Source organism: Equus caballus, chromosome 8, assembly GCF_041296265.1.
Source record: "Equus caballus isolate H_3958 breed thoroughbred chromosome 8, TB-T2T, whole genome shotgun sequence".
NCBI lineage: Eukaryota > Metazoa > Chordata > Mammalia > Perissodactyla > Equidae > Equus > Equus caballus.
In genome coordinates this window covers 18,222,797-18,246,022 of record NC_091691.1, presented here as the reverse complement: position 1 = coordinate 18,246,022, position 23,226 = coordinate 18,222,797, and the positions used below count along the sequence as shown (strand labels likewise).

The following is a 23,226-nucleotide window of genomic DNA, read 5'->3' as shown; positions in this document are numbered from 1 at the left end:
CCCTTGGTATTCACCCAGCCTTGAGCTGGTTTTTCAACTCAGAATGCAAATCACTTGCCAACTTCCACACAACGTGCTTTTCCGTGATGCACACCAGAACGGCCCATTAGGCTCAGTGCCCGGAGGGGCCACCGCTTGCTCGTCGTCCTGGAGTTAGAACATCCATCAAGCAGAGCCACCTGCCCCCCACCATGGGCCCCCAGCCTCCGGACACCCTGGCTCCTGACCTCAGTGGGCTGTGCCAAGCTCTGGGCAGCCCCCGGAAAAAGCTGCTTCATTGCTCTCTAGTTCTCACCTCCGAGGTTGGCTCCACTTCAATTTGAAGTAATGGATTTCCTTCCAAGCTTTAAAGAAAGAAAAATAAATGTGACCCTCAGGTGAAAAGGTAGGTCCATGTATCAAGTTTACCCATGTATGAAAAGTTCCAAAATGAGAAATCCTAACCATCAAGCCCTTCTCTTGAATTTCCCTTCAATGCTTGCATCTGAAATAATCCATAGCCTTGCCAGAAAGAAGCAGTGTGCAAGGACGTTGTTTTAAATAGATTTTCTGGGCTGCTCAGGGCTCATTTTTCTTTATTGCTTTGGTTTCCACTAATCTAGCAGCTTCCTTGTAAATTGGCCTAAATGCCACAAGTGGAAGAATCCTCAGAGCTCTAGGTCCTCACCAGGAAAGAATTAATCAGATCTCTAAAGTACGCTGAGATTCGGAAACTTCTAGAAGGATCTTAGCATCCATTTGTTTGCTCATTCATTCCTTCAAGTAGAATTATGTGCCAGGAACAGCGCCAGGCCCTTAGAGGGATGGAGAGTTGAAACTGGCCTGGCTCCTGACTTTGAGGAATATTACATTACTACTGAAGGGACTAAAGCAAGTGCATAGATGTTGTGCAGAAAGGCTAAAAGTGACAAGGGCCGAAAGTTAGGTACGGACTGAATAAATGGAAATTCTCAAGGGAGAGGATTGCTGGATGTATTTGAAAGTTCAGTGTTTGAGATGGACCGATTGCGCCCATCTTGTTGGATCGGGGTGTGTGGAAGGAGAGTGAGGAGGAGGACACAAGGCTGGAAGACACGTGTGTGCGTGCGTGTGTGTGTGGGATGCATGCAGAAGCTCGTGAGCTGCAGGTGCGTTCTAGATATATGAACATACTGGGAGTGGGCGCTGGGGGGCACAATGTGTTTGTGTGAGTACTAAGTATATATAGAGTACTGGGTGGGTATTATGGGATATGCTCTGTGCTCTGTTCTGTGTGCACGTGAGTTGCATGTACACACGAGGCAGGCTGTATGTTGATGGTATAACTGAGTATGTATTAGGGTGTGAGGGGAGTGTCTGAGCGCATGGTATGTGATGGGGATTTGGGGCACAGTGTGTGTTTGCAGTGTTTTGGGGTGTGTTTTTAGAGTAGAGGATGTGTATGTGTTTATAGTAGCTGGGCTGCCGAAGGCACAGAAGAGCTGGAACTGGGAGCAGGAAGGAATCACACGGATACCATGTGCCCTTCCTACGTCCCCAGTGGAAGCTTAGCAGATTCCCTCTACCTGCCCCCTCATTTTGGGGGCCTCCCCTATCCTCACCCTCAGACCCCAGGAAGCTGTTGACCCTGCAGACAGAGTCAATCCACTTGATGGAGGGGCTCCTGGTGAGAGAGAGTCTGAAAGGCTGTGAGAACCGAAAGAAGGGTCCTCACAAAGTGGCATCTGTATGATGTATGAACATTCAGCCATTGTATGAACCAATTATTTATAGCACAGCCTGGGAAGGCGGGATGGAACGGCACTGTGACAACTGATATGCTGGGAGCTTGCCGCCCTGGGGGAGATTTGGGGGGAACAACGCAGCTGGAGCCCCTCCTCACACCCAAGAAAACAGGCAGCCCTCCTCTGCTGGCATGAGGCGTGGTTACTGCAGCCGGGCCATTCCATGACTTCTCTTCTGCACTTAAGTTAGTTCCCATCACTCCAGGCACATTTAAGCAGATCGTGGGCAGTTATTGACTCTGCTTGTCCCTGGCACCCCCTGGCTGTCCGTTAATAACCTGGAGTTCGTCTTGCACAAATTGTGGAATTAGTTTACGTGCAGCAGAGAAATGATCCGGAGCTAGATGTGAGCACAATATCCCCCGGCAAATTGCTGCTCCTTTGATTTCGGAGATACATCATTTGGGTCTTTAACAAAGTCCATAACACCACCAGAAAGGACGGAGCAGCGAGGGGAGCCAGAAGAAAAACCAAGGAGGCGAAAATGTGAGTTGGGAAACCAGCCAAATTGCAATTAGGTCCCTAGGGTGTCCCAGACTTTGGTCACAACCAAGGAAAAGTTAAGGAAGGTGATTTCACTTCTGCCGCACAAGCAATAGACCACCTGGAAAGAGGTCTGTATCTTAAAGATGCTAAAGACGCCACACAAAGATGTTCGCTGCAGCACTGCTTATAACCGTGAAATATGGGAAGTTGTAAGATCCAGCAAGAGGAAATGATCAAGGAAATTATTCTACGTCAATATGGTATTTTACAGCCATTAAAAACAATGCGTAGGAAGAGTCTGGAGTAATATGAAAAATGCGATGTAACAGCATTAAGGGATAAAAAAGGACGGAAATTGCAGGTATCATGCACCACAAGTATGTAAAACATGAATAGAAAGAACACACATCAAATTTCTAAGAGCAGTAGGATTATAAGCGATTATTTTTCCTGTCTTTTTTTTTTTTACAGAATTAGTCCAAATTTTCCAAAACTATCTTATATTATTTTTATAACAGTATAAACCAGAGGCCAGCAAAGTTGTTCTGCAAACGGCCAGAGAGTAAATATTTTAGACTTTGCAGGCCATACGGTCTGTTGCAACTACTCAGCTCTCCTGCTGTAGTTCAAAAGCCGCCGTAGACAGTGCATTGTAAACAAATGGGCATGGCTGTGTTCCAATAAAACTTTATTTATAAAAACATGCGGCAAGTTGGATTTGTCCCATAGGCTGTAATTTGTTGATCCCTGGTACAAACCTAAATTACACTTTTTAAACCGGGGACCATGACGCAGAAGAATTGCCCTTTCATTGAGCCCTAGCTGTTGCCTGGGGTAGGTTGTCTTTCTCATCATAGGAGAATCTGGCGGTCCTAAGGAAATGGTCTGGTCTCTGGAAATCACACTTGACAGGCAGGGTCAGGGACACAAGGCAGAGCTGACTCATGCGGGCCAGCATTGTCTCTCTCGCCTGGGCTGTCACGCTCCCTCTCTCTGCCTGAGCCCTTCCCTATGTCTCTCTGTCCCCCTGTACTTCTCCCCCTGCCTCCCACCCTATCAGTTCCAGGAAGAGGACGAAAGAAGACAGGGATCCTGAGGAGACCGGAGCCCAGGGCAGGGGAAAGAGATCTCTGTCTCACTTACATTGGATTCGAGGTCACCGGATGCAGGATGACCTGGGGTGCCCGGGTCGGCGTCTCTGGCACCGGCACCACATCTGAGAGCCAGAGATTAGACAGTCAGAAACCCACTGTGGAGTCCACAACCACCCCCAAAAGTCTGCTTCCTGGGAGACGCTGGCAGCCAGTAACTTCTCCCCAGATCATGGGCCCCTGGGGCTGGCCAATCCTTTCTCTCCCTTCCTAGACCATTTACTTAGATGCACCAGTGTTCTAGAGGACATCCTGAACAAAATTCCCCATTGTTGCCTAGGGGGCTGCTAGAACCCCTGAGCCTCTGGCCTGAGGCATCCACTGGCCATCTCTGAATCTTCCTCACTCCTGACTTCCCTTTGGATGCTGAAGCCACTTGGTTTCACGTCTCCCAGTGCTCAACTCAAGCCCTCTGACCAGCTCTCCCTTGCCACATGGCCCTGGACTCCTCCCCACCTTGCCCATCTGTCCATAGTAGGTAACCCTCTCAGGTCTTTCTCCTGTGCCTTGGGGCCTCGTTAGTGCCACTGTGCCCCTGGGACTCCCACCCCTTCCTTCTCCACTCCCATGTCCAGCCAGTATCCTGGGGTCTGGTGATTCCTTCCCCCTCTCTCTTTGAGCTTGCCCCCCAACAACGGGCGCCTCCATCCATTCCAGCAACTCCCGCTCCTCAGCGGGCGTGCTCAGAAGGGGCTGGGCTCACACGAGACTCACCTGGGAAGACGAATTGCTGCTTGTATTTGTAGTAGTGGGATGCTGAGGAAGGAAGCAAGCACCAGAGTGAGCGCCACCCCAGAGCTGTCCCTTCGGGTACCAAATTGGCCTCCCACAGCCACCAGGCGCCCAGCCTCAAGGGTTTCCAGACTTCTGCAGACACCCTGAATTCCAAAGGACTGAGACCATGTGTAAAGAAACCAGAGCTCTAAAATCCAAGCCAACCCTCCCATTCGATGCTCCCTGAAAACAGGGCACCCCAGCTCGGAGCGTCATCCTGAGCACAATCGCAGTCTTGTTAAACGCATGAGAGCACACACACAGAAAAAGTCCGCAAAGTCATCATCTAAAATATTATTTTTTCGCCTGTAGGCAGAGTGATTACAGTGGCTTTAAAAAAAAAAACCCTTTATGAGTTTCCTGTGTTTTCCAAATTCTCTACATTGAGCATTGCATTAGTTTTCTTGTTGCTGTTCTAACAAATGACCACCAACTTGGTGACTGAAAACAACCCAAATTTATTCTCTTATAGTCTGGAGGTCAGCAGTCTGAAATGAGTCCTAAGGGGCTAAAATCGAGGTGTCGGCAGGGCTGGTTCTTTCTGGAGCCTGCCTGCATTTCTTGGCCCCTAGCCCCACCACGTCACCCTCTGCTTCCATCCTGAAATCGCCTTCTCCTGTCTTCGACCTTCCTGCCTCCCTCTTATAAGGATCCTGGTGATTACCCTGGAGTCTCTGGGCGGACTCTGAATGTAATCTTTCCGCCTCAAGATCCTTCCCTTAGTAACAGTTGCAAAGTTCCTTTTTACCATATAAAGTAACATTCATAGATCCCGGGATTAGAATCTGGTCATCTTTGGGGGACCATTATTCTGCCTCCACAAGCATGAATTAATTTCTAAATTTAGGGAAAAAATGATACAAAAGTAATTTCCTCAACTTCACTGCTGGTGCCCCTATTTCATTTTACTTCCAGTCCTCTTACCAGGGGCCAGTTGTTCCAAACATCTTCAAGATTTCTAATGTTACCACTTACGCCAGTGAGATGGAAGGCCTGGAGTAGGAGGGTAGCAGGGGTGTCAGGGGAGGGGACAGGTCACATGGAGCTTTCCAGCCCCAAGGAAAGGAAGTGAGCAGGGATGGAGTCAGATATGAGTGTGCGCTGGTGAATATATTTCCAGAAACTATCTTATTATATTCAAGGACAAGCTACAACTGGGAGTTGGCTCGGCAAGAATTAGCACGGTGGGTTCTGAGCTGGGGTCTAGAAGCTGATCCTGTAGAGACGAATTCTACCTCTTCTTTTGGCTGCTTGTAAAAGCTTGAGTAACTCCCTCCAAGGCTCAGTTTCCACATGTGTAAAATGGGGATAAGAATAGTCGCTCCCGCGTAGGACTGAGCTCATCATTGCATGAGATAAAAGCGTATGGTAGGCACAGAATAAGTATTAGGTGCAACAAACCAGCCACTATCTTTCTAAGTTCTCTCAACTAACAGACAAGAATGATTTATAATTAAGAGACAATTGGGTAGGTTCAACAGTGAAGTCATTAGCTGTCCCTGAGGATGCAATTGATTTATAAACTCTCCCAGGATACAGAGCGAGTCCTGGTATCTCGGGACCCCGAGGACCTGGGCTGGTACCTTGCACCAGCAGCTACGCAACTCATGTTTGTTCAATTAATCAACTGTCTTTTAGTGCTACAATCCCCAAGTACCCTAGACAGTTGGAATCCAAAGGGATGCATTTTTGATGCTAGAACATGAGGTGCCCAGGATGGGAAGCCACTCATTGAAGGTCACGGAGCAAAGCTTTAAAAGAAAAGCAACCCCCTGATTTCAAGGACCTTTCTTCTGTTACGCAACCTGGGTTTTTTCATTGCGTGCAGACGTCTTGTTAGTCAACAAGGGGCTAAAATTAAAAAAGAAAAACTACCCAAGCTTCTCAAGAGGCTTAGCTGATCTCTTCGCCCCAACTGGGACGGGGGATTCAGTGTCTGCAGAAAAGGTTAGCTGGCAGTTAGGTTCTTTTAAAGAGGAGGGGCTGGGCAATGGACAGCAAGCATGCTCTGAGAAGGGACAGGTGTCAGGCAATGGGACACCCAACAAGCGCCTCCACGCACAGAGCCAACCCCCTCCTCGACCCCTCTGCATGCCGGGGGACAGCTGGTTCCTGATGACTGAAGGGAGAGGGAGGCCAGAAGAGGCGGAAGGCATGAGTGAGCCCTGTTCTTCTTGCTGACAAAGGACCCCAGCGAGAAGGGGCAGCCGACGAACCCGAGCGGCCTGCTCCGGAGAGCCAAGTGGTCCTGTTTTATGGCATGGAAGAGGACCCGGGATCTGGGAGGCTTCAGGTGACCGGAGGTCAGAGAGACCAGCGGGCCACTTTGAAAGCACTTCGCCCCGGAGCCCCCACTCCTTCCCTAAGGTTCCTAAGAGCAGCCTGAGTGGTCTCCTAGAGGGAAGGAACAGGATCAAGTCATCCTCTGCCTAAGCCTTTCCACTGCATCCCACGTGTCTTACATAAAGTCAAAATTCCTGCCGTTCCCTACGAGGCCCGCCAGGCCTCACCCCTGCAGCTCTGAGTCTCACTTGGGGCCACGTTCCCTCATTTATGAGACTCGGGCCCCTGGGACATTTTTCCAGCTCTTTCCTGTGGCAGGGCCTTTGCACGTGCTCCCCTCTCTGCCTGGACAGCTCTCCTCCATCTCTGGAACTCAGCTGCCTCTGACCCTTCAGCCTAAACTTGTTCTCCTCTTGAACTGGCACACAGCATCTTCTCTCCCTTCCTAGCACTTATCACAATTTAGAATTCTATTTTCATGAGTATGTTTGCTTGGTTAACACTTGTCTCTCCCAATAAGCCATAAACTGTATGAGAAAACAGACTGTGGCAGGCAGAAGAATGCCCCCACCCCAAGGTGTCCACGTCCTAATTTCTGGACACTGTGAATACATTACCTGGCATGGCAAAGGGGACCCTGCAGGAGTGACTGAGTTAAGGATCTTGAGATGGGGAGATTATCCTGGATTCTCTGGGTGGGCCCTAAATATAATCACAAGGGTCCTTATAAGAGGGTGGCAAGAGGGTCAGGGTCAGAGAGAGTCAGAGAAGGAGATGCGATAATGGAAGCAGAGGTTGGAGCGACGCAGGGCCACAAGCCAAGGAGTGTGGGCAGCCACTAGAAGCTGGGAAAAGGCAAGGATATGGATTTTTCTCTAGAACCTCCAGGAAAATCAGCCCTGCTGCCATCTTGACTTTTAGCCCTGGGAAATGGATTTTGGACTTGTGACTTCCATAAGTATACAATAATAAATTTGTGCTGCTTTAAGCCACTAAGCATGTGGCTTACAAGCAGCAGCAGCAACAGCAAAATCACACAGGAGTACGTCTGGTTGTGCAGCACTCCATACCTAGAGCCTCACAGAGTTCCTGGCTCAATAAATATCTGTTCAGGAAATGAATGGAAGAAAGCAGCCAGAGGGCCAGAAGACAGTTCAAAAGAGAAAAAACTGCAGCCCTGGGCAGTGCATGAATTTCAAGTCATTCGTTCCCTCATTCATTCAGTCAACAAACATTTAATTAGTGCCTTCAGCAGGAGGCAATGCGTTGGGTTGTGGGTGTAGGGTGGTGAATGAAGCAGACATTCTGATGGAGGAGATGGATGCTAAACAAGTGAATAAAGGAACAAGACCATGGCAATGAATGAGGAGCTCTGTAGAGCATAAACTGGGGCAGAGTGATGGCAGGTGGGAGGTTCTGAAAGGGAGCAAACACTCCCATGAGCCCAATGGCCCAGCCCAAGTGAGAGCTCAGAATCCCACAATCGCCACCAAAGGCAGAGCCTGCCTCCTTTTTCCTCCCTTTGAGCCATTAGAATTTGCCATTTCCTGCAGTGTGTGTATGTGTGTGCGTGTGTGCACATGTGAGTGCACGCGTGAGTATGTGTGTTTCAAGATGGCACTAGGTGGCTCCAAAGAAAGAAGGTATTTGAACACTCCAGTCTCAGAAACCTACCCGACAATCCCTTAAAATGCCCCGTCATGGATCTCGCCACAGCAAATGTCCCATAAACCTGCATTGTTCGCCCCATTTTACAGGTGAGAAACTGAGACCTAAACAGAGTCAGTGCTGAACGCAAGGCCACAGAGGTAGAAAGGGGCAAAGCTGGGATCCAAACCCAGTTCAGCTGGTCCAGGCAGCACCCTTGACTCCATCCTGCACTCGCCATGTGCGACACGCACCAGGATTCAGAAGGGAATGGAGGAGAACAAGGAGGTGAACCCGACTGGAAGAGCACAGTCACAAACACGCTGAGCCTGGGACGGCTACACTTGGTTTGCTAACTAAAAACTCTCCCTTCACATGTCCGGAGGTTAACAAGCGAGCCAGATGCCTGTTAACTCCACAGCCCCTTTTGCACAAGAATGTTCTAGTTCAATCAATGCCAGAGACATTGTTATGCCTAGGCTTAGCTTGAATAGTCTTCAGAAAACTCAACATCTGGCAGGGAACCATAGCCAGAGGCTCCATTCCCCATCAACAGAGGCTCGCAGTCAAGAGCGTGACAGGTGACTAGGGCCTTGCGTGAACAGGACAGGTACTTGTCACCCTGGGGGAATTTTGCTAATACTGCCTAAGACAGAGGGGAGAGCTGGCTGCCCTTCTGGAAGGCCCTATTTTTTTTTTTTTCCATTTCAACATTGCATTTTATTATTATTCAATTATAAAACAGGTGCATGCTCCTCGTTATTATACACATTCTAGAAGTGCATAAAATAAAATTCCTCTTCTTAGAAACAGCAGCCATGAAGTTCTTGCAGACTTTTTTGTGCATATACAAATATATATACACACACATATAAACATAATATACAAATATATATAATTATTTTACAACAAATAGGATGTTATACCAATTGCTTTGCAAATCACTTATTTTCCACTTAAAAGATATTATAGATACCTTTCCATGTCGGAATATTTAGAGAGAGCTGCTCCATTCTTTTTCAGGGCGGCTGAGGATTTGGTTACACAGATATATTACAGTGTATTGAACCATTGCCCTCGTGATGGCCATCGAGGTTGAGCCCAAATTCTTCACTGTTGCCATGAAATCCTCACACACAGGTCCCTGGTGCAAGCACTTCGATATATAAATTCTTAGAAGTGATGTTGCTGGTCCAAGGAGTGTACATTTTAAACTTTAGCAGACAATGCCAAATTACCTTCCCCAAAGGTTCAATGCAATTCACAGGCCAACACCAGCACACGCGGGGATTTCATTTTTATTTCCACAATCCTAGTCAAGCCCGTATTAATTAGCAGTGATGATGAGAAAGGCCAAAATGGGAGCCAAGGTAAATTGCTATTCTTGGATTTATGTAATAATAATGAAAACAGCTTGCATTTCTGCAGATCTGCAATGAGAAAGGCACGCTGCCAAGCTCTGGACATGTATGATGATGTTTGGTCCTTCAATGATTCTACAAAGTAGGTACTATTACAATACCCATTTTACGGAGGAGGGAGCGGAGGCAGAGAGGTAAGTTATTAGCTCAACATCAGGCAGGTATTAGGTAGTGGAGCAGGGACTGGAACCCAAGCACCTGGCTCCAGAGCTCACACTCTTCTTGCTGTTCTAAAGCGCCGTCCCCCAAAGGACCCCTTAGCCCTCTCCCAAAAAGAGGGCCAGGACGGTGTCATGACATACCATGGAGTAGGCTCAGATCCGCTGGCAGACTAGCCCAGCGAGATGGTGAGGACCACTCCTGGGGACTCTGACTGAAGGAACAAAGGAGCCTAAGGGACACACTGACCTCCCCAGGTGAGTCGGGGCTCTTGTCTAAAGATGCCCGCAGAGCCTTTTAGGGACGCAGAGCTGTGGTGCTTTGTCGCATGGTTCCCTCTTAAGCGGGTTTCTTCCCAGCCCCTAACCCACAAACAAACAACAAACACTCTCTGGGAAACGGAAGCCCTGACGTGAGAGTCTCAGAGGGGCAGGGCAGTGTTAGGAAAGCGCCCAGGCCCACTTCCCCCAACTTTGGAAGGTCATGGGGCACCAAGGGTCCTTTTTCCATTCACCCCCTTCCAGAGAAGAGGAAACGGACCACGCTGGAGGTGGCCGTGGAGCCCTCAGTCTGCGGAATGCCAGGCAACCTGCCTAATTGACTCTTACTGAGATGATTCTAGCTGGTGACTCACATTATGGTCCTTGGTGGCTGCCAGGTGAGTGGCCCTCACACCAGGCTGATACAAGGCTGCCTCAGTCTTGAACTTAACAAAAAATCCCGATGATGTAGACTTTAAGATGCGCCCTATCACTACGGACACAGCCCAGATCAAAACCTGTGGGCAGGTGACATGATCAGCTTGTCCTTAAACGGCTGGTTGGATCTAGATGTTGCCCTGGTGTAGGACTGGACCTCTATTCATCTCCCAGACAGTCACTCATGGCTGATTAGGCTCAGGGGTATGACCTGTGCCCGAGGACCTGGGATTTTGTCCCCCTGCACGAAGTTGGCTAGCTCAGGAGAAATTCGGCCCCCAGACCAGCACTGTTGAGTGGAACTTGCTGCACGGTGGGAAATGTTCCATACTCGTGCTGTCCAATATGGCAGCCACTAGCCACGTTTCAAGTTCTCAATAGCCACGTGTGGCTAGTGGGTACCATATTGGACACCACAGATCTAGACTGTGGTTCCAACAGGCCAAGCCAGGCCTCATTCCACCAGCTCCTTCTTGTGGTGCTGCCAACATGGCTAAGCAGGAAACATGCTTGCAGCCCTGGAACAGGAAGTGGGCTGGGCCAGATCCCAGAAGGAGTGGGAAGACTCTGAGGTCTGGCCCACCGGAGAACAGAGGAAAGATCTCTTAAGTCTAATAACAAAGGAGGCCAAGAAGCCAAAAAGCTTTGTGAGTGACTTCTCCACCCTCTCACAGCCCAGCACAGACTCTCAGGTCAGCAGCTGAGTGCCCTAGACTTGGCGAGCTTGAAGAACCTTCTGGGGTCCTCTCATCCGCCTATATCCTTTCAGAGGTGAGAAAATTGAAGTCAGAGGTCACCCGGCAGAACATGCCAGAGCTGGATATTGAATCCAGGACTCGAGCCTGCCCATTCGGAGCCCTATCCTGATGTCTGGAGGGAGGCTCAGAATGCAGCCCTGCTCAGGCGTGTGGTCCCCGAGATCCTCGGCACAGGATTCTGCTGCCAATTTCAACCAATTTAGCCCATGAGACAACTGCCAGCTCCAGAGCAGATGGCTCCTCCCGGGACCTAGACTGAGGTGGGGACACCGGGTGCTGCTTACCCAAAGGCAGTGTCTCTAAGAGTCCCTTTCTCTCTCTGAGCCTCAGTTTCCTCATCTGTAAAATGGAGCTAACACTTACCTCGTGGCTGAAGATCAAATAAGGTAGCCATGGCAACTGCCCTGCACGTGGTATGACTCCATCACATGCCTCCGACCCACTGCCTTTAGGCACACACTGGCCCGGACAGGGCTCTGCCACAAAGCCACCGACCCCCTCCCTAACATCCACCCCTCCAACGCCGTACCCACTGCGTCTCCCCAAGCACGGAGGTACCTGGCAGGCTGAAGTTCTTCTGCTGCCTTGTGCACTGTGGGGACGGGTGTAAGGGCGAAGGCGGCGTGGCGCTGGGTGGGAGAGGGGGTGCTGGTGAGGAGGGCGTGGAGGATGTCGTGGACGAGGGGTTGCTGCTAGAATCTGGCTGGTAAGGGACAGGGATGTGGTCCTGCAGAAAGGAAACAGGGCAGGGTGAGGGGACAGGCGGGAAGCAGAGACACAGCAGTGAGAGTGAGCTGAGCAGGAAGAGAGCCCCCCACCCCAGCATGCTCAGCTCCTCTCGCCCTTTCCTCCACCACCAGATGCGTCCAAAGTGCCACCTGCTTTGTCATCCCCCGTGGGTTGCATCCAGCTATGGAAGGAACAGTTTCTGGAGTCAAATTCCCGTCCACTGTCTGGACCCCAGAGTGAAAGGTCACCACGTAATGAAAGCCACATAGGTGTCAGCCATGCTCTCTGCGCCTCTTTGATTGGGAAAGTCCCACGCCGAGGTGCCCAGAGTGCTCTTTCCATCCTAACACCTCTCCTCCTGGGTGTTTATTAAAGAATCAACAGCCTGACAGCTCGAGAGAGAGCATGAGAGCGGGCCCCCAGCATCTTCCCTCGCATCTCTGTTGGAACCAGCCCTGCCTCTCTTTGCCCCTGGACCTGCTCTAAAGCAAAGATGAAGACAGAATCCATGTGCGCACCCTCAGAATGGCCCTGAGGGGGACAAGGTCGGGGCAGTGAAGTGGTTGAATACTGTCTCCCAAAAGACATGTCCACCGGAACCTCAGAATGTGACCTTATTAGGAAAAACATCTTTGTGGATGTACTTAAGGTAAGGATCTGGAGATGAGATCATCCTGGATCAGGGTCGGCCCTAAATCCAGTGTCAAGTGACCTGATAAGAAACAGAAAAGGAGAGACACACACAGAGGGGAAGCTTGTGTGAGGATGGAGGAACAGAATGGTCTGATGTGTCCACAAGCCAAGGATTGCTGGAGCACCAGAGGTAAGGAGAGAGGCATGGAATGGATGCTCCCTCGGAGCCTCCAGAAGGGACCAACCCAGCCGACGCCTTGATTTCAGATTTCCAGCTTCCAGAATGGTGAGAAAAGAAATGCCTGTTGTTTTAGCTACTCAGTTTGTGGTACTTTGTTACAGAAGCCCCAGGAAACTACTACAAGCAGAATCCCGAGTCAGGCAAACTCGGATTCAAATCCCACAGCCGCCTCTTCCCCACGCATCCTGGACAAAACTCTTAACCTCTCCACTCCTCAACGTTGCCCATGGTAAAACGGGAATAATACTAGGAAATCTCAACATCGTAGAAAAGGGATTCCTGCCTCTCAAAGCCAGCAGAGCTAAGAGTTCTCAGGGACATCTTAATCTGTTCACTCACAGGACAGTGGTCACTTGGTCCCTGTGTCACTCAGAGGTCCATCACTTGGATTGGCTCCAGGTGCCTGAGGATGGCCTTGTGTGGCCTGGTTATTTGTCAACAAGTGTGGTTACCTGCCAAATCCTAGATTCGGCATAGCAAGCACCAACGAGCATAGGAGGGCAAGCTGGGAGGAGAAATGGACGCCTCCCTCTGGATGCCCAATGGGTGCTCGGCCCGTGCGGTGCATGTCACCCTTCCTGAGTCCACTCCACTTCCACTCGGTCATCCTGCCTCCGCGTCTCTGTGAATTTCAGTCTCTCCTTACCCTTCACATGGGCCCACCTTGTGGGTCTGTTATGAAGTTTAAATAAGCTTATGTGTATATCTACCTGCCTAGCATCAGGCTGAGGCACTTTGTCATCAACAAATGATAGCTATCATGTTGATGACAGTATTTATTTTACAATTAAACCTTTCATTTGAGATAACTGCAGATCATGTGCAGTTGTAAGAAATAATAGAGACCCTGTCTCTCCTCACCACCCCTCCCTCTCAGCTTTAACCCCTGGCACCACTAACCTATTCTCCATTGCCACGATTTTGTCATTTCACGAATGTTATTTAAATGGAATCATACAGTATATAACCTTCTCAGATTTTTTTTTTTTTTTACTTAGAATAATTCTCTGCAGAGTCATCCAAATTGTTGCATGCATCAATACTTTTTTCCTTTTTATTGCTGCATAGCCTTCCATGATATGGACGTACCACAGTTTGTTTAACCATTCACCCCTGAAGGACAGCTAGGTGGTTTCCCCTCTGTGGCCACTGTGGACAAAGCTGCTATAAACAATCATGCATAGGTTTTGTGTGGACATACATTTTTATTTCTCTAGAATGAATGCCAAGGAGTGCAATTTCTGGATAATACGATAATGGCATGTTTAGTTTTTAAAGAAAAAGCCAAAACTGCTCTTTAGAGTGACTGTACCATTTTACACCAGCGATGTATGAGGGATGGATTTTCTCCGCATCCTCACCAGTGTTTGGTGTTGAAACTATTTTTTATTTTAGCCATTCTGATAGGAGTGTAGTGATTCTCACTGTAGTTTTAATTTGCATTTTCCTAATGGCTCAGGATACTGAGCATCTTTTCCTGTACTTCCTCGCCATCTGTATATCCTCTTCAGTCTTGATTACTATAACTATATAAAGTCTTGAAATCGGGTAGACTGGTTACTCCTACTTTATTCTTTTTTAAAATTGTTTTTTAGCTATTTTAACTCCTTTGCCTTTTCATATAACTTTTAGAATAATCTTGTCTTTATCTACAAAAAAAAATCTTGCTGGGATTTCAATAGGAACTGTGTTAAACCTGTATATCAATTTTGAGGAGAACTGCTAATCTTAACTATGAGTCTTCCGATCCATGAATATGGTATGTGTATTAGTTTCCTAATCAGAAAAATAGAAACAGAAGCTTATGTCTTTTGCCCACTTTGGGAAGTTTCTGACCATTATTTCTCTGAGAACTTTTTCAGCCCTGCCCTCTTTCTCCTCTCCTTCTAGGACTCTGATGACACCAATGCTACCTCTGTTATTATAGTCTCAAGGGTCCCTGAGGCTTTATTCATTTTTTTCAGTCCATTTTCTTTCTGTTATCCAGACTGTGTAGTTTCTCCTGTTCTGTCTTCAAGTTCACACGTTCTTTCCTCTGCCCCTCCATTCTGTCATTGAGTTTCCCCAGTGAGTTTTAAATTTCAATTACTGTATTTTCTAATGATACGTTCTAAAATTGCAACATGATTCTTCTTTGTATCTTCTGTTTATTTGCTGAAACTTTCTATGTCTTTGCAGGGATTTCCTATCTTTTCATTTGTTTCAAGAATGCTCATAATTGCCTGCTGAAGTATTTTTATGATGACAGCTTTAAAACTCTTTGTCAGATAATTCTAAAATCTCACTTGTCTCATTGCTGGCACCTATTGGTTGTCTTTTTTCATTCAGTTTGAGATCTTCTTGGCTCTTGGCATGATGAGTGATTTTTAACTGAAGCCTGGACACTTGGGCATTATGTTGTGAGAATCTGAATCTTATTTAAACCTCCTGCTTTAGCTGGCCTCCTGTGACACTGCTCTAGCAGCGAAGCAGGGGGACCTGCCTTGTTATGGCAGGTAGGGGTGGAAGTCTAGGTTCCCCACTGTGCCGTTCCTGGCAACTGAAGGCAGGAGGGGTACCTTATTATTACCAGGTGGGGGTGGGAATCCCATCTCCCCCATCGGTCTCCATGGATACCACTCTTTTTGGGAAAAGTAAAGTTCCTCATTCCTACTCTCCATGTAATTCCATTGACAGCAAGGAATGGGGGGTGGCCTCGCTAATGACGGATGACTGCAGGAGGCCATCACCGACTCTACCTCCTCAGGTGCATTATTGCTGGGTGAAGGGGTCTCATTACCACCAATGGGGAGGAAAGTCCCTTCTCCCCACTCAGACTTTCTGAGACCACACTGGCAGGGGGATTGGGGTGCCAGGTGACAGTTTGGTGAGGGTGGAAGTCGAGACTCTCCGCTTGGCCTTTGTTGGTGAGGGTAGAGGTAGGGCAACAGATTTTTCTGTGGACTTTGGCTGTGGTAGCGTGGTTATCGTGTAAAAGTTTTCTTGCCAAGCTGTCCCTTTCCTGGTCTTTGTCTAGAGAGAGCAGGCTTTTGTTGGGGTTCTTTTTGTCTTCACCCCTTGGCACTTCCAGGTTGCCAGGTTCATCAGCTTCACATCTGGGATATACGAGGCCAAAAGAATCTCAGGGAACTCATCACCATTCCTCGGGTCCTGAGATCCCCAGCTAGTCTGCCTTCTTCTTGCCATCTTTCAGTCTTCCTCGGTTTGTTTCATATATAATGTCCGGGGTTTTTAGCTGTACTTAGGCGAGAGGAATAGAGAACAGTAACCCACTCCATCTTCCTGGAAGCGGAAGTCTTTAATTTGTTAGTTTATTTAATCCTGATGGCAAACCTGCAAGATGGGTGTTCTCTCCAGAGGGAGAAACTGGGACTCTGAGAAATGGGGAGACTTCATTGTAATTGTTAGAGAGAGAAAAGTACACCCACTCCTTGGACAATTGGCATTCTCAGGCTATGACATTTTTCCTGGAATAATGGGTCCCACCAATACGATCTCTGACCCAGTGCAGGAGAAATAAGGTTGAGTCCAGTGAAAGGCAGGGGAGACCTGAGCATTTGGACATAGCCCTATTATTCCAGCCAAGGTCACGATCCAGTTCATTCCAGCCACCCGCCAGCCAAGACCACCTTGGAGGTAATTTGACCCGATTTTAGTAGAAAGGCATCGAGAAGCCAGTCTTCTCACTTTACCCTGATTTATCTAATGGTAATTACATTTCCATGGCAGAGGACACGTTAGTGTAAGGAACGTCAGTGACACGTGGGGCTGAGATTTATGTGGTTGGGCTGTGACATGAAGAGAAGTCTCACTCAGCCCAATAGGCCAGATGAGGTTTTTAAAGTAGAAGTTAGGGACTGATTACATCATTTGAGGGATAAGGGAAATGAAAGTCAGGAATGTATCCACCCTACCAAGACTCTCCTCTTTGTTTTGTTTTTTTTTTTTTTAAGATTTTATTTTTTCCTTTTTCTCCCCAAAGCCCCCCGGTACATAGTTGTGTATTCTTCATTGTGGGTTCTTCTAGTTGTGGTATGTGGGACGCTGCCTCAGCGTGGTCTGATGAGCAGTGCCATGTCCGCGTCCAGGATTCGAACTAACGAAACACTGGGCCGCCTGCAGCGGAGGCGCGAACTTAACCACTCGGCCACGGGGCCAGCCCCCCAAGACTCTCCTCTTTGAACTTCTACTCACAGACTGGCAAGTTTCAAGAAGTTTCCTTAGACGCTCTGTAAAAAGATGGTCATTATCTCAGTTAAACTATAAAGGCTTGTGCTAAAAACTATTGTCCCACGGGAAGGAACTGGCACATGGACCGTGCTTAAATGATGGTGCATGTTTAAAAGAAAACATTGGTCCATGAAGTCCACATTCAGGCTAGACCTGGGCTTACATCAGCCACTCCTCTCTCACCCCACCCCCACCCCTACAACGTCTGCCTTAGTAACATCAAATGGCCCGCAGTTCCCAACACAAACCAGGCCACGTCATATCTTTAAGGCTTGGGACATGCTGTTATTTCTGCTTGGAAATCTGTCCAGCCCTGTCCTAGCCTGCCTAGAAGATGCCTGTTCTTTCTTCTAAACCCAGCTCAGATCTCTCCTCTGAGAGGTTCCCCTGACCTCCTATGCCACCGGGTAAAGTGCATCGTTCACTCCTGGTGCTGGCCTTGCACCCTGCCTCGGCTTCAGTTGCTGCTTCTCCATTGTCACTTCTCTGCTTACTTGTCTGTCTCGTCCTCCAGGCTAAGAGCTCTCTATTCTCAGCAATGTGCCAGGCACAGTGTGGTCCCCCAATAAATGTGTGCTAGGTGAAGGGAAAAAGCAAGAAAGAAATGAAGGAAGGGAGGGTTGGAGGAATGGAGATAAGGAGAGAGGGAGGGAGGAAGAAAGTCTATCTCCTCCTACTAGACTGTGTCTTATTCATCTTGGAATCTGCAGAACTTAGCACAGAAACGAAAACATAAGAGGCGGCTGATAAATGTTATGTGAATGAATGAATAAATGGCAAAGAAGGAGAGGAGGAAGGAGAGATGCAGGGTGGGAGGGAAGGAGGAATTGTCGCTGTGGAGGAAGGGATCTCTTTACCTCCTTGAGGGCAGGAATTAGGTCTTTCTCATCTCTGTAGGTCAGGGCTCATGTGAATAAACGGAACCATCAAGAGAGAGCTGTATGTGGTGCCCGGTTTCCCGGCAGAGTTGCTACAGTAGGAGGGGGAACTCCTTCTTCAGATCAGACCCAGATCTGAGTCCCAATGGGACCGGCAGCTGGAGGTTGCGTTCCATCAGAGGGAAACTCAAACTCAACCAGAATATGCAGGGAAGGGCCAAAGGCATAATCCCTCTTTCTGAGTGCAGCTCAGATGTGGGAGCATCCTTCGGAGACCATCCAGTCCACTCCTTCATTCTCGGGGACGCTGAGACTCAGAGAGGGGGACTGACTTGCTGGAGCCATACAGAGAGTGAGTGGCCCAGGTCCCAACTCCCAGGCCAGAAGCAGAAACACAAGGTTGTGCCAAGGAACAAGAAACTCACGTCCAACTCCAGGAAACAAACAGAAGTATGTTCACCCCCCAGGGCCCCCTTCTCCCAGGGTGCCCCTTCCCCCACTGGTGCATGGATTTGGATGTGGTGGTGACAGTAACTGCCTCTCCCATGGACTTTTCCTAAGGAAACTGTCCCCACCCTCCAACCCCATAGACTTTGGTGAAGAGACAGTCGTAAACAGCCATACTTGTCTGGTGACCTCCATAGCCCATTCCCAACACAGGACCATAGGTCAGGGCATAATGGCAGCTGGTCAGTGACCTACGATATGGAACGAAAAGATGAGCTGGGCCAAGAGGAAGAACAGCGAAGCATCAGGAGGGAAGGCAGAGAGGAGATGAAGCTCAAAGGGAACAGGGAAACCACAACGGGCCAGAAAACAAATGACGGAGAGGTTATGAGGAGTAGGAACTTCACGGCGGCAGACGCTGCGATGTGGAGAACAGATGAGAGTCGAGGATGACGATCCAGTCAACGGTAACAGCGCAGACCCAGAAAGAATGGCTGAGTCACAGGCCTGATGGAGGACCAGAACAATGATCCACCGTCTCGCTGTGGGTCCAAGGAGCTGGCCTGAGAGTAAGACTGTCCTCCATGTCTAGTTTCCTGAGGCCCAGCTCCTAAACTGTGATTTCCCTTTCTCTTATTGCCCCACGGCCATCCTTTCAACAGATAACTCCTTTTGCTGAGCTAGCCTAATGGGTCTCTGTTCCTTGCAACCAACTGGAAAGAGCAAGCCAGCACGCAGCCACTTCAAACAGCTTCACTGCAGCAGGCAGACCTCCAGCCTCGGAGACCATTGCCAATGGGACTTTTGATGCCTTGATGTGGAAGCACAGGGCTTGCAGACTGGTCCCCTGAGGAGCTGGCAGATGCTGCTGCCCCTGCTGCTGCTTCATCCTCCTCCACCTCCCCCTCCTCCTCCACCTCCCCCTCCTCCTCCATCTCTTCCACCTCCCCCTCCTCCTCCAGCTCCTCTTTCTTCTTCTTCTTTCTTCCCTTTCCTCTTTCTTCCTCCTATTCCTCTTTCTCTTCCTCTCTCTTCCTCTTTCCCCTCCTCTACCTCCTCCTCCATCCTCTTTCTTCCTCCTACTCCTCCTTTTGTTCCTCGTCCTCCTCCTCATTCTCTGCCTTCTTCATCAAGCTATTTGATGCCCTGAGTACCAATGATACACTAAATCCTTTACCTGTATCACTGTATCTAATCCTCTCCACAAGCCCAATAGCATCTACTATTAGACTGCCCATTTTACAGAGGGGAAAGCAAGGCAGAGAGATCTTGCTCTGGTCACATGGCAAGTGAAGGAACTGAGTGTCAAGCCCAGGCCTCTGACTCCAAAAGGCACACCCTAACCGTTCTGCTGGGTGGAAAAGCTGGGCTTCTGTGAACCTGCACTGACTGAGCTAGAGAGGAGAGGAGACAGAGAGCAATGAAAAGGAAATCTTCAGACCAAATTGGCTCTGAAATCTATTGCACTAACCACATCATTGCCTGACAAAAAGAATCTGTGTGAAGCCAGTGAGAAGAGAAAGGGGAAAAAATAACCCAGCTCTGTGTTAGATCCTGTCCACCTTCATGTCACAGCCACTTTCTAAACAGAGGTTAATTTATTTCTCTTATCAAATTCTCCTGCTGCTAGACAAGCAGAACAATGTCACAGTCACTGATCGATCTGACCCGTGTTCCTGTCCCATCTGACACCAAGAGGCTCGTTGTGCCTGTAAAGATCTCGAGATGGCTCTGAGCAACTCGCCCCTCAGGACGTCACAAAGGGAGGGATGGATTATAGGTATGCACGGTTACTTCCCAGGAGCCTCACCCTTCAAGCTCCCCAAGTCCCCCCCAGAGGCGGGGATCCCCTCTCCTAGACACCTATATCTTTTGCAAATAACAAAGGAAAACTGGACCCAGCCTGACATTTTGATTGGAAACCCAAGATTTAAGCTGATAATAGCAGCTAGAGTTTCCTGGACACTTACCATGTGCCAGGAACTACCTTAAGTGCTTTCGTGTTGGTTATTTCATCACCACAGCTCTGAGGTGGTGCTCTTATTACCCACCATGGATATTTTAAAACATGGCCACAAATTCCTCACACTCTTCACATTGATAGGTGGGGTCCACACCTCCTCCTCTTGAATCCGAGTAGGCTCATGACTGCTTCCATCAGTAGAGTATAGGAGACTGACACTGCCAATGCTTGGCTAGCGACAAGCCAAGACAATGGATGGGCGTTTGCAACCTAATGTTATAAAACACGCAGCTTCCACTTTGTTTGCTAAGACAGTTGCTCTTCAAGCCCTGAGCTGCCATGTACGAAGCCCAGCTACACTGAAGCAGCCATATTGTGAGGAAGCCCAAGCCACAGGGCAAGTCCACATGTCGACATTCCCACTGAGTCTGCTCGCCCAGCCTTTGACGCGTCCCAGCCCAGGCACCAGACCTGTGAGTGAAGGAGCCACCAGATCAGGAGTTGGCAAACTTTTCTTGAAATGGCTAGACAGTAAATATTTTAGGCTTTGTGAGCCAAGTGGTCGCTGTTATAACTACTCAACTATGCTGCTGTAGCATGAAAGCAGCCGCAGACAACATGCACGTGGCTTGTTCCAATATAATTTTATTCATAAAAACAGGTGGTGGACTGAATTTGGCCTTAAGCCATAGTTTGCTATTCCTTGTTCTAGAAGATTCCACCCCCAGCTGTGTGAGTTTTCCCAGTTGAATCCCTGGATATCACGGAGCAGACACAACCCATCCCCACTGTACCCCTTCCTAATTCCTGACCCACAGACGCCAGGAGATAATTCAAGGGTGATGGTTGGGCACCACGAAGTTTGAGCGGCTGGTTTGTGCAGCAGTGGCTAACTGGAACACACCCATTTCACATACAGGAAAATCGAGGCTCAGAGAGATTAAGTCACTTGCCCAGACTCTCACACTAGGAAAGGAAGGAAGCCAAGGCTGGCTGCCAGGTTTGCCTGACTTGAGAGGCCAAGCTCTCAACTGCCGAGCTGCTGCCACAAGGAGCCAGATGGTGAATGACTGAGATGTAGTAGTAAAAACGGTGGGGGAAGCATGAGAGAGAAAGAACATATGGGCTTTCGTCGGGAGGCATGTGAAGAGAGGTCAGGGAGGGAGGGAGGGACCAAATTATGCGGGCTGCAGCAAGGGGTTTGTCTTCTAAAGGCAATAGAAAGGCACTGGATGGTATTTAAGCAGAGGGGGACGCGATTTAAATTACATTCGTTGAGAATCCCTCTGGCTGCTGTGTGGAGAATGAATTGGGGAGGGGGCAATGCCCTCCAGCCTTGCTCAAAGAAGTGAGTCTGTGCCTTGCCCGTGGGAGGTCACATGGCCATCAGGATGCTCACCTGGGTCCTGAACACAGGTTGGTGACTTCCCACATGCTTGGGTTGATCTGCACTTTATCCACCTTCAACACAATGCATCGAAGCATTGTGGGGCTTGAGAAATCACCTGTTGGCATGTCAACCTTTGCCTCCTACGGTGAGGCTGCAAAGTGTCCCTGGGACAGCTTTGGGGCAGTCTGACCAACAGAGCACACAAAGGATGTGAAAATCCTGCTGGAAATTTCCATGCCGTGTTGTAAAAAAAGGATGCACAGAGAGGCCCATTGCTGACCACTGTCTGAGGACCAGCTGAAGCCAAGCACACTGGCTGTGGCTCAGAGCCCAGGGCCCCACACGCATCCATGTACCCAGCCTCTAGCAGGAGCTCAGAAATACACTCTGGTCCTCTGGTAGTTTGATGCAACGGACGTGTCAGAAAGCCTAGAACCATCTGCAAAGCTTATCCTGCAAAGGGTGAAACATCTCACAAAGGAAAGGTGGTGGGATCTGGGCCACTAAGGAACCCCCCCATGGCTCTCCCGTTATCCCTACCACGCCCTCCTTGACACACTCATTCATTCTCATTCCACCGGCCCTCTCTCTACATTAGACAGACTTCTGGCACATTTGCTCTCCAATGATGGCTGGATTCCCCGCAAGCTTTACTAGACACAAGCCACACAGAACAGGGAGAGCCCAGGCGGGCTGGGAGGTGAGGGCAATGCTCCCAGATGAATCCACGAAGTCCTGCTCGAGCCCCTTCCTCCCTCCTGCCCCGTCCCCGGCAGCAGCAGCCCCCACATGCCCCGACCCAGGGGGTCCCAGCCTCACCTTGTTGATTTTGTTGGTTTTGGGGAGCGTCTGACTGATGTGCAAGTCCGAATAGCGGGGCGGCTTCCGCAGAGGGTTGTTGATGTCACATGGGACGGACTCTGTCCGGACTAACCTTGCTGGATCCGTAGGGGTAAAAACAGCGATTTGGGAGTTTAAGTATCACTTTGTATGTTACGCCAGCAGAGTCTAGCTCATATCCTGCCTGGAAGGCCCACCCCCAGGGGGACTAGAAGAGAATTCACTAAAAATGATAGTCATTATGTCACCGTAGTGGGATTAGATGTTCTTGATGGTTTCTAAAATGTTTGTGTTCTCAATATATTACTTTATTTTTTTTTTTTGAGGAAGATTAGCCCTGAGCTAATTGCTGCCAATCCTCCTCTTTTTGCTGAGGAAGACTGGCCCTGAGCTAACATCCATGCCCATCTTCCTCTACTTTATATGTGGGACGCCTACCAGAGCATGGTGTGCCAAGCGGTGCCATGTCCGCACCCGGGATCCAAACTGGCGAACCCCGGGCCACAGAAGTGTAACGTGCGCCCTTAACCACTGTACCACCAGGCCAGCCCCTCAATATATGACTTTTGACAATTAACAATTATAATAATAAAACTGAAGCCATCAGGGTTTTTTTCCCGATACCATAACTGTTTCACGGTGGCGTTCATTTCAGAATTGACCCTCCTTTGAAACACAAAAGGTTCCTGATTTTCCAGGGTCTGTCATCAATCAGTGGACAGCCACCCCTGCCTG

At 49.0% G+C, this 23,226-nt stretch overlaps 1 protein-coding gene across 5 annotated transcripts in view; it reads right to left on the bottom strand.

Annotated features, from left to right (window-relative positions):
* Nucleotides 1-23,226, bottom strand: part of KSR2 (kinase suppressor of ras 2) — a 387,277-nt gene that overhangs the window by 54,320 nt on the left and 309,731 nt on the right. For 3 of the 5 annotated variants that reach the window (XM_070275417.1, XM_070275418.1, XM_070275420.1), the window contains exons 9-13: nt 22,471-22,596; nt 11,699-11,867; nt 4,115-4,156; nt 3,393-3,465; nt 296-344 (exon numbers count right to left, since the gene is read on the bottom strand). In XM_070275417.1, the coding sequence (XP_070131518.1) occupies nt 296-344; nt 3,393-3,465; nt 4,115-4,156; nt 11,699-11,867; nt 22,471-22,596 (459 nt within the window). The remainder of the gene's footprint in view (nt 1-295; nt 345-3,392; nt 3,466-4,114; nt 4,157-11,698; nt 11,868-22,470; nt 22,597-23,226) is intronic. The other 2 variants (XM_070275419.1, XM_070275421.1) reach the window with 1 other exon arrangement.